The sequence below is a fragment of the Chrysochloris asiatica genome, unplaced genomic scaffold (assembly GCF_000296735.1).
Source record: "Chrysochloris asiatica unplaced genomic scaffold, ChrAsi1.0 scaffold00100, whole genome shotgun sequence".
NCBI lineage: Eukaryota > Metazoa > Chordata > Mammalia > Afrosoricida > Chrysochloridae > Chrysochloris > Chrysochloris asiatica.
The window spans coordinates 1,190,558-1,210,089 of NW_006408618.1; the positions used below are offsets into that span (position 1 = coordinate 1,190,558).

Genomic DNA, 19,532 nt, shown 5'->3' on the forward strand with positions numbered 1-19,532 from the left:
TTTTTTTTTTCATATAATCCAGCTTCTCAGGTTATTTGCTCATCATACAAATTAAATAAGTATAGTGAAAGAATTCAACTTTGGTGCACATCTTTACTAATTTTAAACCATTCAGTGTTCTCTTGTTCTGTTTGAACAGCTGCCTCTTGGTCTATGTAAAGGTTCCTCATGAGCATAATTAAGTGTTCCAAAATACTCATTCTCCACAAGGGTATCCATAGCTTGTCATTATCCACGCAGTTGAATGTGCAATAGCTAAAGCAAATTGAGGAAACGATTAAGTGTAGCCATTGAACAGAATATTTCAAAAGGTGGCTCAAGAAGACTAAGTGGTATAATGAATTGTTTTAAGTCCTGGGGTTGGAAAACCAAAAGGGAAGAACATACTCAACATTTCTTAATCTAAAAAAAAACTAAAATCTTTCAGGCCTCAAGTTGCAATATTGAAAGAATGTGTGAGCAAAATGTTGAATAACACAGAAAGCATTAAAGAAATAAAGAAGGAATATACAGAGTCACTGTATCAAAAAAAAAAAAAAAAAAAAGTTTCAAGTTCAACTTTCAGGAAGTAGCATAGAATCAAGAACCAACCGTATTGAAGGAATAAGTGCAGGCTGCTCTGAAGACATCGGTGAAAAGCAGGTTCCAGGAATTAACAGAAAAGAGCCAAATGGAAGAAACCCATATTTGTGCCCATTTCCAAGAAATGTGATCCTACAGAATCATGAATTATCAAACAATATCATGAATTTCACACAGCAGTAAAATTTTACTGCTTTAGTATATCAGTGGGGAACTGCTAAACATACAAGCCAGATTCAAAAGTGACTATTGAAAAAGGGTATCAGTACTGATGTCAGATGGATCTTAGCTAAAAGCAGAAAATTCTGTAATGATATTTACCTGTGTTTTACTAACTATGCAAAGTCATTCAAATATTTAAATTACAGCAAAGTATGGACCACATTGCAAAGAACAGGAATTTCAGATCACTTAATTGGGCTCATATGAGACCTGTACATCCTAAACCAAGAGTCTGTTATTTGAACAGAACAAGGGGATGGTAAGCAAGATCAAAATCAAACCCACTGTGTTCGAGTGGGTTTCCAACTCATAGTGAGTCTATATAGGTTTTATGAGACTGTAAATCCTTATGGAAGTAGACAACTTTGAACCAGCAACCTTATAGTTAGCAGACAAGTGCTGAACTCACAGCACCACCAAGACTCCTTAAGGGGATATTACATGGTTTAAAATCAGGAAAGGTATGCATTAGGGTTGTTTGTTTTCACCATATATAATCTATCTGCTGAGCACATAATCAGAGAAACTGGATTGTATGAAGAAGAATGTGGCATTTGGATTGGAGGAAGACTCATTAACAAGCTGTACTATGCGGATGACACAACTTTACTTGCTTACAGTGACAGAACTTGAAACAATTCAAAGACTACAACCTTCAGTTTATATTAAAACTCACCATGAAGAAAACAGAACTCTTCACAACTTAGCCAAAAAGCAACATTATGATAAACAGAAAAAAATTGACGTTATCAACGATTTCATTTTACTTGGATCCACACTGTATTCCCATGGAAGCAGCAATCAAGAAATCAAATAATATACTGCACTGAGCAAATCTGCTGCAGAAACTCCTATGAAGTATTAAAAAGCAAAGTTGTCACTTTGAGGACTAAGTGTGTCTGACCCAAACCATGGTATTTTCAGTCACCTCATATGCCTGAGAAAGCTGGCCAGTGAATAAAGAAAACTAAAGAACAATTGATGCTTTTCAATTATGGTATTGGAGAAGAATATTAAAATTATTATGGACTGCCAGAAGAATTTATTAATCTGTGTTTGGAAGAAGTATAACCAGAATTCTTCTTGGAAGTGATGGTTTAAGACTTTGTCTCACATACTTTGAACATATTATCAGAAGGGACCAGTCCCTGGAGAAGGATATCATGCTTAGTAAAGTACAGTGTCAGTGAAACAGAGGCAGACCATCAATGAGATGGATTAACACAGTGACTACAACAATTGACCCAAACATAGCAATGACTGTGAGGTTAGCATGGGATCCAGCAGAGTTTCATTCTCTTATGCTTAGGGTTGGTATGAGTCAGAACCTAGTCGACCGCACCTAACAAAAACAAGGTGTACATAAAGGAGGCAGTGTAAAGATAAATTACAGTAGCATGAGTAACACTGGGTGAATTACGGTAAAATGTAGCACCAAAAGCAACAGTGAAGATTTGGAACTATTAGATATCTAGGTATAACAATACTGTTGATAACCCACAAATCCTGAACAACCTTCAACCTCAGCTGTTTGAGTTTTAGTTTTTGTTTTTAACAGAATGTTCAGGGTTGTTACAGGTCAGATACAGAGACAAATTAAACCTTTTGCAAGAAAATCCTAAATAATGGGAATTAGTCTGTCTTTAGCTTCTCATTTGAGAAGGTACTGGGAAATGTTTGTAAGAGTTTTGCTATACCTGTCTGGATTTTGATAGGATCTGCTAATAAGGGTTGCTCCACAGCAGTAGATGTGATGGCCCCAAGGGTTTCAGGAATTAATGAAGTAAGGTCAGGGGAAAATGGGTTACGTGGAGTTAGTCTATCTTTATATATGCCTTATGCTTGTAAATGGCAAGCACCTTCTTCTCTCTAAACTAATTCTAATTCATTAATAAGGATTTGTAGACATCGAAAGAGTTTAATTTCTCTCCTTTTTTTCTAAATTGCAAATGACAATTCCATTTGGACAAAAGATCTCCATTAACAAGTTAACTGGGGTATCAGGACTAAGCAAAAAAGGCATCTGACCTCAACATACACGAATAGGGTGGGAGTTCTTGATTAGTAACCCCAGCAGTTTCTTAAGATGTTATACTCTGGTACAGGGTCTTTTGTAAACAAGTAGGGTTAATAATAGATTAAGTTGCTTTGTTGTTGTTGTTGTTAAGTGCGATTGAGTCAGTTCCAACCATATAAGGTTTCCAAGGAGCAACTGGTGAGCTCGAACCACCGACCTTGTTGTTCAAACCGACTTTGCAGTCCAACATATTAACCCACAGCACCGCCCGAGGACTCCTAAGTTGCTTTAGTATCAATTAAAAAGTTGAATGAATAGTGTAGTTCCTCCTGTGGGTTAAGTGCCATCATAAGAATTGTCCCTGTTTTGTCCCCAAGGCCCCTTTATTCTAAATCAAGATTAGAGTATAGAGGTGTCTTGTTTTTTGTCTCTCTCTTTTTTTTTTTTTGCTTGTGTCTATCTTTTTTCCAGTTCTAGGTTTCTTGTAATAATGGCAAGTATGAGACTAAGTGTCTTCAAAAGACTTTAGGTTTCTTTCTTGATAAGGTGATTGTAACTGTTGTAATTGTAGGGCCATGAGACTTTATGAGCCAAATTACTCACTTCAACAGTAGGGTGAGTTGTAATCTAATCGGTGCTGAATGTCATGCCTGAGTCTATATGTAAATATAGCATCAGAAGCTCCAGAGGCAACTAGAGTTAATGGATCAAATCTGGACTTTTTAGAAACCTTTTTGAAACAATATGGTTTGACAATCATAAACATTCTCTTCTTTATTTTGGTTTAAGTGTGAATTTTTGTCCAGTCTTTTATTGGGGTAAAAGCTATAGGAATTGACCTCAAGTTATCTTTGACCTACTTCTTGAGTAGCTTCAAGAAATCTGACAGCTGTTTATCCATGTTTAAAGCTAAACTGTGTTGTGGGTTTTTCCATTCAGCATATTCTAACCGTAAGTGGGCATCTCCAGGTCCTACAGTATATGGACTAGCAGGTATAGGTCTGGAATCCCAGGTTGGTAGGCTTCAGTAAGAATTCTTTAACTCCTCAAGAGATTTGTAAGGATCCTCACATGATTTGGGGAAATCCTTCACACAATTACATAATTCTGTGTGAGTCCAAGTAATGAAAGTTATGTCACTGCCACTCGGAATCCATGGGTCAAATTTAAAAAGACATTTCAGAAACACATTTAGGTTCTTTGGCAGGTTCTTTAGGAGAAAGAGGGGTTCAGGCAAAAGTATCAGAGAGAAAAGAGTGGCATGGAGAGGTGAGTGCTAGAGCCAGCAATGGAGTAGTAGGGGTGGGTGTGGAGTTCTGACATTGTATTTCTTTTCTTTGCTTAGTTAACAGTATACTGCATGGAAGTTATCTTACTTTCCTGATGTCTGTTAGAAGTTTGTAGGTTTCAAAATAGGCTTAATTAGACAGTCTTTATTTTCCAATTGATTGTACAGGAAAACTAATTTAGAAACATTCAAAGAATTTCAAGGTGGCTGTTGATTTCCCAGACTGTTTTGGTAAATTCATGCCAACCATGCATCTTGATGGACCAAAATGCTTGTTCATGTAGTAAGCTGACATCTCAGGTGGTGGCTCAGAGCTGCTTGTTGATGTGCCTTTACCCATCTTTTCAGCAGATAGATGGAATGTCATTGTAAAAACAGAAACAAACAGTATGTGCACAACCCAAAGCAGATAAGTTGACAGTTTGGTTCTCCCAGAATCAGACAAAATTCCTATAAGGAATGTACCATAGGGTTTGGTCTGTGTTTTGTTTTATAATTTGCCTTTGCTGTATTTGAATTGTCTTCTGACTGGTGGGGAGTCTACTATCTGGCCCATCTCACATCCAGCTTATCCTTTCCCAGATGTCTTTCAGTTGGTGGGAAACACTCTAAGAGCTTTTATTTATTAAATCCTGTGCCCACATTTTTGTGGCTTAAAAGTCTCTGAGGAATCTTAGTAACAACTGTACAAAGCCTAGGTTACAAATTCCAACTGGTATCCTGGTAACAGAAACAGATTCTCAATAAAGTTTAAAGAGCCACAATGCAACAAGAGCAGAACATAAATTCTAGAGATGAGGTTTTGTGTGTGTGTGTGTGTGTGTTTGTTTGTTTACCTTGAAGCAAATCCTGAGAGTGCGTGGAGGCATAAAGCACAAACATCTCTGTGACCCAGATCCTCAGACTACTAGAGGGTCACAGCAGATGATGCACCTGCAATATCCCAGATCTGACACAAGAAATGCTGTAGAGCAAAAGATCTCACACTCTGTAAAGCACAAAAAGTGAGGTTTATTGAAGAATACACAGTCCAAATCTGGCAGTGCAATTGTGGAAATGCAATGTACTCCAATATGCTAGAGCAAGAGGGCAACTTTGATACATGAAATTCTGCTTGTTTTACAGGACTGGAGTTACATCATCATGACTACAAATCCTACAAAAATAACTTATTTCCTGTATAGTTTCTGTGCACGAATTTACCTACAGAGGTCCTGGAACCTGCCTACGCAAGCGCTTCACAAAATTAGATCACTTATCTTCTAGGAAAGGTGCCCTGGTAGCACAGTGGGCTATGCATTGGACTACTAACTGAAAGGTCATCCATTTGAGCCCTCCAGCCTCTCTGCAGGAAAAAGATGAGGCAGTCTGCTTCTGTAAAGTTGTGTAACCTCAGATACCCTATGGAGCAGTTCTGTTCTGTCCTGTAGGGTCATTATGAGGCAACAGCAACTTGATGGCAGTGGGTTTGGTATCTTCTAAGAACTGGGTAGTTTGTACAAAAGCATCCTTCTTAGGTTGCACATAGGTGTCTTGGTCACAAACTTCCTGGAACAAATCTGGGGACATTCTTTCTAAGAACATTTGCATTCTCTCTTCCCTCTAACCCCTTGTAACTCATTCCTAGATTACCAGTCTTATTTTGGAATACCATCTGCAAGCATCATTGATAAACAGCTTGGACAAACGTCATTAACCATATTTCTGACCCCTACCTTTATTTTCTAAGGACTAATAAATTTTACAAGTGTCTAGCTGTGGACAAGAAGTGTTGGAGTGGCATCATAGGTTAAGCACTGGACTGCCAACCACAAAGTCAGTGGCTCAAACCCACCAATCACTTTTAGGTTTTGTTGTTGTTGTTACCCTATATGCCTTGTTCTTCCATTTCCCTTCCCCTTCTTGTGTATTGCCCTCCCCAACACCCAAACTATGATATGTCTATCTCCTACCCTGTGCTCTACTGTCCCCTCCCTTCCACCCCTAGTAACCAACAAAGTGGAGTTTTTTCACCTTTTAGTATGAGTATCTTTTCTTAAGCTTTACAATAATCGTCTCATGCAATATTTGTCCTTTTTTGACTGACTAATTTCATGCAGCATAATGTCCTCAAGGTTCATCCATGTTGTAAGGTGGCTAGCAGCTTCCTTGTTATTCTTCAATATTCCATTGTGTGTATGTACCAAAGTTTGTTTATCCATTATTTCATTGATGGGCACTTAGGCTGTCTCCATTTTTTTGCTGTTGTGAATATGCTGCGGTAAACATTGGTGTCACTTCTTGGAAACCCTATTCAGTATTGCTATGAGTCAGAACCAACTCTAGAGCAATTAACAGCAACAACAGTGGTGGGCAAAAATAAGGAAAAGTGGAGTCTAAAGTAAAATGAAGTCTAATCCAGGCCTGGGTCAGCCAGTTTATTTATGCCAAACACCTTAGGTTTTGGGGTTTGCTAGTACACCAAAGAAAAGTACTCCATGTCCACATTGGAAGCAATAAATGATTTCCCTTTTTGCATTTGTAAGTAAATCTTTCCAAATGTAGAAAGTAGCCAGACCACTAACAATAACTGTATCATGTTCTGGGACTTAGATGGTTCAATCTGACTTGCATTGGAGACCATTTGTTCTAAATTGATTTCAGTGCCAAGCCAATAGGTCAGCCCTTAATGATGAAGATACCATTCCAGCTCAGCCTCTAGTGGATAAGCCAAAATTAATTAACTCAAATCCCATAGTATAGAAAACAGATGCTTTTCTCATGTTACACAAATAAATTCTTTGTGTATAGATGTGTTCTGCTTTATTCAAAGAATAACAAATTGGAATTTTAAATTGTACATTTTTCACAATGGAGCCAACCTTTAGTAGTGATGACAGAAGCATGGATTTACATAACAAATTCCAGAAAATGCATGGAAGAATAAATTACGCTCTATATCTCTGATTTTGGCTCCAGGCCCTTGGAGATTTAGTTTTGAATTGAGGTTGATCTAAACACTGATCTATTCCAGAGTAGACCCAGGAGTTTCAGAACAACACCAAGGTTATTTCTAATCTATAGAATCCCTAGGAGATACCTCCCAGAGTTTTACATCTGCATCCTATGTTTGGATTCAGTTCTTTTGCCAGCTCTGAAATGGCTTAAAATGAGATTATTCCTTAGAGGCATGTTGTTAGGTACAATGTTTATCTAATTATTCATCTCAACATTCATTCAGAACTGGAGTACTTTCTTTTTCTATAATAAAGCAGGCTAAAAGTAGAATAATAGCTGCATGGTTTTGATCTGTTTTCAGAATTAATGTGTTTGCAGTAAGATAAAGAATGTTGTCGTGTGGTAATGTAAACTCCAAATGTGGTAAACAAAGGTTGATTATCTGGTAATATCTTGTGTGTTTTATCTTTGGAACTAATGTGAGAAAATTCATATTTTGCTTCCTTTCTAATAGACTGAAAATGATGAGAATGGACAAGCTGAAAACTTTTCCATGGACCCACAATTGGAGAGACAAGTGGAGACCATCCGCAACCTTGTAGACTCCTACATGTCTATTATCAACAAATGTATTCGAGATCTTATTCCAAAAACAATAATGCACCTTATGATCAATAATGTAAGTGATTATAAGTTGTGTCCTTTTAATGTCTGGCCCACCCTAGTGTGGTAGTTGCTCATATTCTTATCCATTTCATTGTGATATTTTCTGGATTTTAGAAATACCTATTATGCAAGTTCATCATCTTCCTTTGCAAGTGATAAGTGACTGGCGGGTGAAAGAGAACTTAGGAAATGGAAACTTACAATTAAAATGTTCTTGTTTTCTGTGTTTCCCATTGGCTATCTCCTCTAGAATGTGGATTCACTCAGAGTATAGGGGAGCAAAAATGCCATAGCCAATATTATGGCATCAATTCATTTCAAAGACAACAATAAGAGCACATCTCTTAGACATTGACATTAAATAAAAAAGAAATAATGAGGAGGAAGGAAGGAGGGAGGGAGGGAAAGGAAGAAAGAAGGACATTTTTAGGATTAGTTTTAGTATGCATACCTAAATAACTTTAAATTATGAACGCATATCGTTATGACATTTTAATGTACAGCATGTCTGTATTCCTTTCTTCCGTTATAGAAGTTCTTGTTGATTACAAAAAAAAAACAAACCCCTGAAATATACTAAACATCCAGCTCTATATCATGCATGTTGTTTGATTTAGAATGAAGAGATCTGCAAGTGAGATACTTAATGATATAATCACAACTAATACTTTGACACTTAATTCTATATTCCTTCCACTTAAAACCCTGCCACTTCTATAAATGGCTTTAAGTGAAACAGCTAGTTACTCCTCCAGAACCAATGAATTCTGTGAGGTTCGTGTTATGTACTAACGTGCTCAGGCATGATTCTGAGGGGTTTGGCAGTTATGTACTAATGCAGTTATCCCCCATGATGTGATCTGATGTTATCAGCCAATCCATGTAAGGGAGGTTTCTCAGGGGTGTGCTTGCATTCCATATACATGGCCGTCTGGCAAAGCTTGCTTGCTCTGGATTCTGCATCCAACTTATCACCATCTGACCTCTGGTTTTGGGGATTCATCAGCCTCCACAGCCTATGAGCCTGAAGCCGTTCATCTAATTTGCAGATCTTGCATTCACATCAGCTTGCTTCTAGACCTATAACTAGACTTAAGTCCCAGCAAACTTCAAAAGGTGAAGTACAAAGTATGGCTCAGGAAGGGGTTCAGTACACTCCAAAAGAACTGCTTCACTATTCTCACATGTCAAACAGAAACTTGGGAAATATGTATGGGAATGGCTATTAGGATAATGGTTCAAGGAACATGAAGTTACATCTGTCTGAGTTTATTGATACGAACCCACTAAATACAGATTTTGCCTCCATTGCTTCAGCTCAAGAGGTTAGCAAAATCCGTAATAGTTTATTTGGTTGGTTCATTGAAGGATGGCATGTTGTGGCACTGTGAGTTAATGCACTGGATTGCAAGGTTGGTTTGTACCGCAAGGTCGGCAGTTCAAGCTCACCAGCCATTCCTCGGAAACTCTTTAAATGGTTGCTATAAGTCAGAACTGACTCAACGACATATTAATCAAGTTGAAGTGTACTATACCTGCCTTGGTATACTATAAAACAGTGTTTCCAAAGGCTTAGGCATGTTAGTGTGGATTTGTCAGGTTAGACCCACAGACCTTCACATGGAATGCCCAGAGGACATACCTTTTACCACAGCAGTGCAGAACACATTTGTGAAGGGAGCTCTGGCATCCTTGAAAAGTGTTGGGATTACTATTTTAATGTAAGTCAGATTTGACTGTGGAAGCTACCCTAATTGAATTGAGACATCTAATTATAACAGGGGTCGATTGGACCCAGTGGTGGTAGGTGCCAGGTGGCAGTACTTAATCACCAAAGTCAAGGTGGGTGTGACTACAGTAGTGGGCAGTGGATTCAAAGAGCAGATAACAGTAGAGGATGACTTGTATGGACTTATGGCTGTCCCTAGACATGATATGAATAAGAAATCTACTAAATATTTACTTGATCTCTACAAACAGAAAAATTCTAGGTCAAGTGAATAGCTGTCTAACTCTAATTGCCACAACAAGGAGTCAAGGTCCCTCAATCAATTCCCAGACCTGGGCCACTTTACAGACAAATCTCTTGAATGAAGGAGAAGCCATGTACCCTTAAGAAAGGGTCCCACTGTTCTTCCAAACCTTTATACCATTAACCTTTATCTCACCATGCCCCAAAGGATCTATGGCTCTTTTATGCGAGTGACTTTTCATTGGCGAAAAGGAAATAGACTTTTCAGGGATTACTGGATATGATTCTTAACTGACACTAATTCCAGAAAACCCAAAATCTCACTGTGGCCCACCAGTGAGAGAGGGTGCATATGGAGTTCATGATATTAGTGGAATAAGAGTTCATTTTCATCTCACAGTGGATCTCTGAACCCAACCTGTAGTGATTTTCCCAGTTACAGAATGTATCATTGGAATCCATATAATCAGCAACTGTCAACAACCCCTCCATTGGATTCCTGGCAAGTGGAGTAAGGGATAATGTGGTCGGCAAAGCCAGGCAGAAGTCATTAGAACTGTCCCTATAAGGAAAATAGTAAAACAAAAGCAATACTGCATTCCTGAAGGAATCCCAGAGTTTAGTACCACAACAAGGACTTAAAGGATGCAGGGATGGTAATTCCCACCACAACTCTATTCAACTCACCTATTTGGCTTTTGGAAAAAAATTGATCTTGGAGAATGACAGTAGATTATCATAAGCATAACCATGTGGTGACTCCAATTGCAGCTGTTATTCACATGTGTTGTCATTGCTTGAGCAAATTAATACATCTCATGGTACCCGGTATGATCTAGCCAATATCTTTTTCTTGATTCTGGTTTCTAAGTAACACCAGAAGTGGTTTGCCTACAGCTGTCAAGGCCAGCAATACACCTTCACTCTCTTCCCACCGACATATATCAGCCTTCCAACTCTATTTCATAATTTAGTCCACAGAAACTTGGATTGACTTTCCTTTCCACAAGACCTCACACTGGTCCATTACACTGATGATATTTTACTGATCAAAACCTAGTAAGGAAGATGTATCAATGAATTTAGACTTATTGGTAAGACATTTGCATGCTTATTATTGTTAAATGCTGTTGAATTTTGACTTATAGCAATCCTGTAAAGGGTTTCTGAGGTTTTATATCTTTGCAGAGCAGAAAGCTTCATCTTTCTCTTGCAGAGTGACTGGTGAGCTTGAACCACCAACGTGGTTTACAGTCCAGTGTTTAATGTACAGAGTAACCATGCTCCCACTGGCATGCTTTGTTTTTGTTAAATGCCAGTCAGTCAGTTCTGACCCATAGTGATCCTGTATAGGGTTTCTGAGGAGCAGCTGGTGAGCTTCAACCACTGACCTGTGGTTCAGACTGACTTTGTAGTCTAGCGCATTAACCCACAGCGCCACACCAGGACTCCCAATGATATGCTAGAGGGTGGGAAATGACAAACATTTAGACACCTTTCACTTCAGTGAAATTTTCAGGTGTCTAGTGATGTGGGATCATCCATGAAGAAAGCAAAAAGTCATTAAGAAGGCAAGAAAGAAGGAAAAGGTCAAAATTGATGTCAAAAGAGACACTGAAACTTGCTCTCCAGCATAGAGATGCTAAAGCAAATGGAATAACTGAGGAGGTACAAGAGCTGAACAGAAAATTTCAAAGATCAGCTCGAGAAGATAAAGACAAATGTTACAACAAAATGTGCAAAGATCTGGAATCAGAAAACCAAAAACAAAGAACACAGTCAGCATTTCTCAAGCTGGGGGAACTGAAGAAAAAATTCAAGCCTCGACTTTACTTATTGAAAGATTCTCTGGGCAAATTATTGAATGAGGCAAAAAGCATCAAGAGAAGATGGAAGGAATACACAGAGTCACTCTTCCAAAAGGAAATGGTTCATGTTCAGCCATTTCAAGAGGTAGCAGATGATCAAGAGCCAGTAATACTCAGGGAGGAAGTCCAAGGTGCATTGAAGGAATTGGCAAAGAACAAGGCACCAGGAATTTATGGAATAAAAATTGAAATCTCTCAAGAAAGTGAGGCGGCACAGGAGGCACTCACTCATCTCTGCCAAGAAATTTGGAAGACACCTATATGGCTGACTGATTGGAAGAGATTCATATTTGTGCCCATTCCAAAGAGAGGTGACCCAGTGGGATACGGAAATCATTAGACAATCTGTTTGATATCCCATGCAAGTAAAGTTTTACTAAAGGTAATATAGAAACAGCTGCAAGCATACATTGACAGAGAACTTCCAGAGGTTCAAGCTGGATTCAGAAGAGACCATGGAATGAAGGATATCATTGCTGATGTCCAGTGGATCTTGGCTGAAAGCAGAGAATATCAGAAGGATGTTTACCTATTCTTTATTGACTATGCGAAGGCTTTTGATTGTGTGGATCATGACAAGCTATGGACAACATTGCGGAGTTATCAGTATTCCAGAACACTGAATTGTGCTCATGAGGAATCTGTACCTGGACCAAGAGGCAGTTGTTCGAACAGAACATGGGAACACTGAATGGTTTAAAATTAAGTAAGGTGTGCGACAAGGTTATATTCTTTCACCATACTTATTCAACCTGTATGCTGAGAAAATAATCTGAGAATCTGGGTTATATGAAGAAAAATGTGGCTTCAGGATTGGAAGAAGACTCATTAACACCCTGAGATATGCAGATGATACAACCTTGCTTGCTGAAAGTGAAGAGGACTTACAACATTTACTGATGAAGATCAAAGAGCACAGCCTTTAGTATGGATTACATCTCAATGTAAAGAAAACAAAAATCCTCACCACTGGACCAATAAACAACATTCTTATCAATGGAAAAAAGATTGAAGTGGATCAACTATCGATACAGAAGCAGCAGTCAAGAAATCAGACGACGTATTGCATTAGGCAAATCTGCTTCATAAGACCTTTTTAAAGTGTTGAAGAGCAAACATGTTAGCTTGAGGACTAAGGTGCACCTGACTCAAACCATGGTATTTTCAATAACTTCATATGCATGCGAAAGCTGGACAGTGAATAAGGAAGACCATAGAAGAATTGATGCCTTTGAGTTATGGTGTTGGAGGAGAATATTGAAAGTGCCATGGGCTGCCAAAAGAACCAATAGATCTGTTTTGGAAGAAGTGCAGCCAGAGTGCTCCTTGGAGGCCAGGATGGCCAAACTTCATCTCTCATACTTTGGACATACTGTCAGGAGGGACCAGCCACTGGAAAAAAGATATCATGTTTGGTAAGGTAGAGGGTCAGAGAAAAAGAGGAAGACCTCCAAGGAGATAGACTGGTGAAGTGGCAGCATCGATGGACTCAAGCTTGGCAACAGTTGTGAGTTTGGCCCAGGATCAGGCAGTGTTTCGTTCTGCTGTGCATAAGGTCGCTATGAGTGGGTACCGACTCAATGGTACCTAACAACAACAGTGATGTGGGGCTTGTTGAGATAGTCATTCTAAAATGAAGGATAAGTAATTGCATCTGACCCCTAATACAACTAAAAAGAAGGCATAATGCCTGGTGAGTGTGTGGTACTCTAGCCTGTTTATCAAGTGACTCAAAAAGTTGCTAGTGGGACCCAAAACAGATGAAAACTCTGCAATAGGTTCAGGCTGTGGTGCAAGTCACTCTAGCAGATGATCCAATGGTATTTGATATGTCTGTCTCAAATAAAGGTGTTCCTTGGAGCCTTTGGCAGGCTCCTATTGGTGAGTCACAGAGCAGACCCTTAGGATTTTGGAGCCATACTCTGCCGTCCTCTGCAGATACGATCCTTTAGAAAAACAGCTTTGGCTTGTTACTGGGCCTTAATAGAGGCTGAAAACGTAACCGCAGACCACTAAGTCATCACAAGGCCTGAGCTGTCCGTCCTGAAATGAGCACTGACTAACCCATAAAGTCCTAGAGTTGGATGTGCACCACAGCAATCCATCATTAAATGGAAGTGGTATTTACAAGATTGGGCTCAAATAGGACCTGAAGGCAGGAGTAAGCTGCATAAAGAAGTGATCAAATGCCCATAGTCTCCATTCCTCTCATATTACCTTTCCCATCTCAGTCTGTACCTGTGGCCTCCTGGTGAGTTCTTTATGATCAGTTGACTGAGAAAGAGAAAACTCAAGTGAGGCTTACAGAAGGTTCAAAAGGAGAGTGTCTACAGAGGATGGCAGAATGTGGCTCCAAAATCCTCAGGGTTATATGCAGGCACTACAAAGTGGACAATGGCAGCACTGTATCCCCTTTCTGAGGCTTCCTTGAAGGACTTTGATGAGGGAAAAATCCTTCCAATGGGCAGAACTTGGAGCCTTGTGCCTAGTAGTTCAATTCACTTAGAAAGAAAAATGGACAAATGTGCAATTATTACTGATTCATGGACTGTAGTCAGTGACCTGGCTGAATAGTCAGGGACTGGAAAGAACATGACTGGAAAATCAATGACAAGAATGTATGTGGAAGAGGTATGTGGATAGATCTCTCTGATTGGGCCAGAGAAGTAAAGATATTTGTGTCTCGTGTGAATGCTCATCAAAGGATGACCTCAAGCAGAGGAAGAATGTAACAATCAAGTGGATAGAATGACACATTCTGTGGAAACCAGTCATCCTCTTTACCCAGACATTTCTGTCATTGCCCAATGAGCTCATGAACAAAGTGGCTATGGTGGCAGGGTTAGAGGTTATTCATGGGCTCAACTTCATTGGCTTCCACTCAGTAAGGCTCACTTGGCTACAGCCAAGCTGAGTGCCCCATCTGTCAGCAGCAGAGACCACCACTGAGTCCACAGTATGGCACCATTCCTCAAAGTGAACAGCCAGTAACCTGGAAACAGGTTGATTACATGCAATCACTTCCATCAAGTAAAAGGCAGCATTTTGTTCTTACTAAAATAGACACTTACTCTTAATACAGATATGCCTTCTCTGCATGAAATCTCTCTGCCCAAACTACCAACTGTGGATTCACAGAATGCTTTATCCATTATCATGTTTACCTCAACCAGCATTGTCTCAGATCAAGGGACTCAATTCAACAAAAATGAAGAATTCCAGGCTCATGGAATTCACTGGTCTTACTATCATCCTGGTGGGGCATTTTGGGTTAATGCGCTAGACTGCAAAGTTGATTTGAACCACAAAGTCAGTAGTTCAGGCTCACCAGCCACTCCTTGGAAACCCTATACAGGGTCACTATGGGTCAGAACCAACTTGACGGCACTTAACAACAACATCCATCATTTTGAAGCTGGTTTGATCAAACAATGAAATGGCCTTCTAAAGACACAATTATGACACCAGCTACATCGCAACAATTTGCAGGATTAGGGCATTGTTCACCAGGAGGCTATATATGCTCTAATCCAGTATCCAATATATGGTGTTGTTTCTCCCATAGCCTGTATTCACAGTTCCAGGAATGAAGGAGCATGGATAATAGTGGAATCACTTACCATCACCCCCTAGTGACTTACACAATTTTACTTCCTGTAGTCACAATCCTGTATTCTGTGGGTCTAAAGGTCTTAGATTCAAAGGGAAGAATGTTCACACCTGCCAACATAAAATGGATTTCATTGAACTGGAAGTTAAGAATGCCTCCCAGCCACTTTAAGCTCCTCATGCCTCTGGATCAACAGGCTGTGCAAAGAAGGGAGTTGCCACATTGGCTGGTATGTTTTATCCTGACTACCAAGGAGCAATTGGGTTGATGTTGCATAAAGAAGGTAAAAAGGAATTTTATGAAGTACAGCTGGTCCCTTGGAACATCTCTTCATCCTACTATACTCTGTGATTAAAGTCACTGGAAAAGTACACCCAATTCTGACATGGCTACTAATGAGCCAAGTCATTCAGGAATAAAGTTCTGGGTCACCTCACCTGTCAAAGGACTGCAACCAGCTGATGTGTTTGCTGAGGGAATACCCAATGGGTAGAAGAAGAATGCAGTTCTTAATTCTAGTTACCATGTGGCCTATGTTATGAGTATTTCTTCCCTGTTTTATTATATGTGTGTATGTCTAAGAGGGGGAGTTGACTTCAAAAAGTTCATTGAAAAATTGGAATTAAAATATAATGGAATTTTTCCACAAAAATTTTCAAACCTTTCATTTATGTGTGTGTGTGTGTGTAAATTTTGCTTTTCTTTCTTTCCTTATAAAATATAAGATGGAAACAGGGCTAGTACATTTTCAGTTGTATGCTTGCTAGTTGTATCATGTTAGGCATAAGTATGATTTAGAGATTATGTATGGTTTAAGATGATGTGTTGTCTGAGTTATACAATGCTGCTGTAACAGAAATACCACAGGTGGATGGCTTTAACAACCAGAAATGTATTCTCTTACCATTTAGGAGGCTCCAAGTTCAAATTCAGAGTGCCAGGTCTAGGGGATGGCTTTTCCTTTTTCTGTTCTTTGGGAATGTCTCTGCCTCCTTTCAGCATCTGTAGGCCCAGTGTTCCTTGGAGTTCTCTGTATATCTTAGCATAAATCTTCCCCTGGATCTAGGAGCTTCACAGTGCAAGGACCCCAGGTCTAAAGGATCCACTACACTCCTGGCTTTTCTATCTTGGTGTTAATAGGTCTCTCTAAGCTCTGCTCACTTCTCTCTCCTTTTATATCTCAAAAGAGATTGACTTCGGATACAACCTAATCCTTTGTATTACATCTGACCTCATAAACACAGAAGAGAGGATTTACAACACATAGGATAATTGCATCAGAGCAGGGCTGATCACATCAGCTGACATCATGGAGGTGATTGCATTTTATTAGATTTCTTCATGGGGATGGCTACTTCTTAACTGCCAAACCACTGAGATTCTAGGCCCAGTCAAGTTGACACAAGACTTAACTGCAACATGTGTACAGTTGCCAAGTTGACAAGGGTGGACTGTGATGGTTAAAGTTGTGCGTCACCTTGGCTGGGGCATGATTGTGGTTTGACAATGTCATAATGATGTAATCACTTTCCATGATAGGATCTGATATGATCTGCCAATCTGTTGTAAGGCGAGTTTCCTTGGGGGTATAACCTGCATCCAGCATATATATGTATGTGTGTACAGAGATTTATAGCCTCGGAAACCTTATGCAGGGTCTCTGAGTTGGAACCAACCCAACGGCACTTAACAGCAACAACAACAAATGTATGTATAAATGTTCTGGCAAAGCTTGCTCACTTACTCTGGATTCTGCATCCAGCGTGACATCATTTGACCCCAGTTCTTGAGATCCATTAGCCTGTGCATCCTGTGAGCCTATAGCCTGCCGTCTTACCTGACTATCTTGGATTCATCAGATTCCACTGCATTTGAGCCAGCAGCCTGCTGTCTACCTGTCTATCTTGGATTTGTCAGCCCTTGCAGATAAATGAGTCAGGAGAAGCCTCCAGCCTGACATCTCACCCATGGACTCAGAACTTGCCAGCTTTAACAATTATGTGTGAGACATTTCTTTGAGATAAATCTCACTCTCTCTTTCTGTCTACATGTATATGATATGTGTGTGTGTATATATATATATGCTGTGGAGTTGGTTCCGACTCATAGCAATCCTGTGTAGAGTTTCCAAGGAGCAGCTGGTGAGCTTGAACCACCAACCTTGAGGTTTAAACTGACTTTGCAGTCCAGCAGATTATACCACAGCACCACATCAGGACTCCATATATACAGTCTTGCTGTTGTTAAGTGCCGTCAAATCAGTCTCGACTTATAGTGACCCAGTATAGGGTTTCCAAGGAGTGGCTAGTGAGTTTGAATTCCTGACCTTGTGGTTCAAACCTACGTTGCAGTCCAGTGCTTTATCCCACAGCACCATATATATTTGGTACTGTAGGATAAGCATTGGACCGCAAGCTTGGTTTGAATCTCAAGGTTGGCGGTTCAAATTCACCAGCCTGTTCTTGGAAACCCTATACAGGGTGTCATGGGTCAGGACTGACTCGCTGGCACTCAACAACAACAACATATGTATATATTTCACTGGTTTTGCTCTCTAGAAAAGCCAGCCTAAGACAAATGGTGTCTTCTCTTTCTGGTTTCTCTAAGTCTAAAATGGTTACTCAGTTTTCTGAAAAGGGATATGTTTCAGCCAGGTTTCATAAAGTTCAAAATTTGGTGGGCAGTTTCCTTTGAAAGTTTACATTAAGTGCTCTGCCACTCAAGTCTCCATATGGAATTGTTTAAGAAGTTTAAAGCCCAGCAATAAATGCCTTCCCTGAGACATACTGTAAGCCTTTGTCTATTGAAATGCAGCAGCTGTTTCATTACTTAAACATACCAGGTAACAACGGCATAAAGAAATAGCAAGTTTATGGCAGGCGCTTGTTCTGGACAGTCTACAAAGCAGCAGAATTTTGTTTGGGGGCTTTCAAGCCAACACACACATAACACCCCATAGCAGGCATATTTTGATGGTGTCTTCTTCACAACTCACTCCACCAGAAGTTCTCCATCAGAAAATCTAGGAAGGAGATCCAGCTTTCTTCTAAAATTGTGTATGTCCAGGTACCACATAATCCTGTGCTTGAACCCTTCAGCATCAACACATGATTCTATGAGAATACCAAGTCAGCCATCTGCTGTACATCCATTCTTGTCCCCAGCTTATACATGAAGAAATTGAGGTTCCAGAGGTTAAATGAACTGCTCAGGGTCACACAGCTACAGATGGCAGGGTAAGGATTAAAATCTAAATTTTCTCTTTACAGTCTGGGGGATGTGTGCTTTCTCCATTTCAACATCAGATATTATGTATGGTAGGCTGTTTAGCAAACTATAAATTAGCCTTCTTAAAGTAGTAGGGCCTTTTTCCTGTCCCTTCCTCCCACCCCACAGCAAAGGCTGTACTTAGGGTATCTTCTTAGAGAGCTGATTTAACTGAGGGCTGGGAGAAAAGGAGGAAGATAGCTATTTTAACCAGTAAGTAATTTAAAATATTGTTTCTCATTTTAAACAAATACAAATCGTGCTATGAAGGAGAATGTAAACAGTTTAATGGAACTTTTTAGAGACCCCTTACACTGTGAGCTCCGGAGCCCCTTAAGGTCTCTTAAGTCATTGGTACCTGGACAGAAAATTTGTTGCATGTGCTCTAGTTTCAAAACTTACTTTAATGTGCATGAAAAAAAAAAAAGAAAAAGCCATTTCAATGTTCAAAAATTAAAATGTATTGAAGTTTAACATACATGCAGAAAATGCACACATCTTAATTGTATAGTGCAATAAATTTTCACAAAGTGAACACATTCCTCTCAAGAAAGAGAGCATTCTCAGGACCCCAGAAGGTCTTGCCCCACCACTTACCCCCCCCCCCAAAGCACGTAACCTGCTTTCTCCCTGCCCGCTTTTTAACTTGGGGGTCATACAGTATGTGCTTGTTTGTGATTAACTTCTGTTGTCCATCACTGTGTTTCTGAGAGTAAAAGGATTGTAATTTTTAGAGAAGGAAAACTACATTGATCTTTAACAATACTAAATGTCTGGAAAAAGGAAAGGAAAGAAGGCTTAGGTTAGTTTGAGAGAACTATAAGATCTCAAAAACAGAACAACCAAAAAACCCCATCCAATTCTAACTAAGCCCTCCTCTAATATTCAACAAAACTAAACATTTTAATCAAATTTTTATGTGTGTACTCATGGGAATGAGAGATTCCCCCGTGTTTCCCATTGTGTTGAATACTGTGGTCCTCCCATCTAGAAACAAAATGATTGTAATGAAACAATCTCCTTGGTAACTGAGCTGCATGAAAACTCTAGAAATCTTCATATTTGCAAAGGCTTTTAAAATGATCTTAGTAATAAAGACAAAG

The 19,532-nt window shown here is 39.5% G+C and overlaps 1 protein-coding gene across 4 annotated transcripts in view; it reads left to right on the forward strand.

The window, feature by feature from the left end:
- The window catches only part of DNM3 (dynamin 3), a 1,007,215-nt gene that overhangs the window by 957,019 nt on the left and 30,664 nt on the right, over positions 1–19,532 (forward strand). For all 4 annotated transcript variants that reach the window (XM_006867044.1, XM_006867045.1, XM_006867047.1 and 1 more), the window contains one exon: positions 7,561–7,725. In XM_006867044.1, the coding sequence (XP_006867106.1) occupies positions 7,561–7,725 (165 nt within the window). The remainder of the gene's footprint in view (positions 1–7,560; positions 7,726–19,532) is intronic.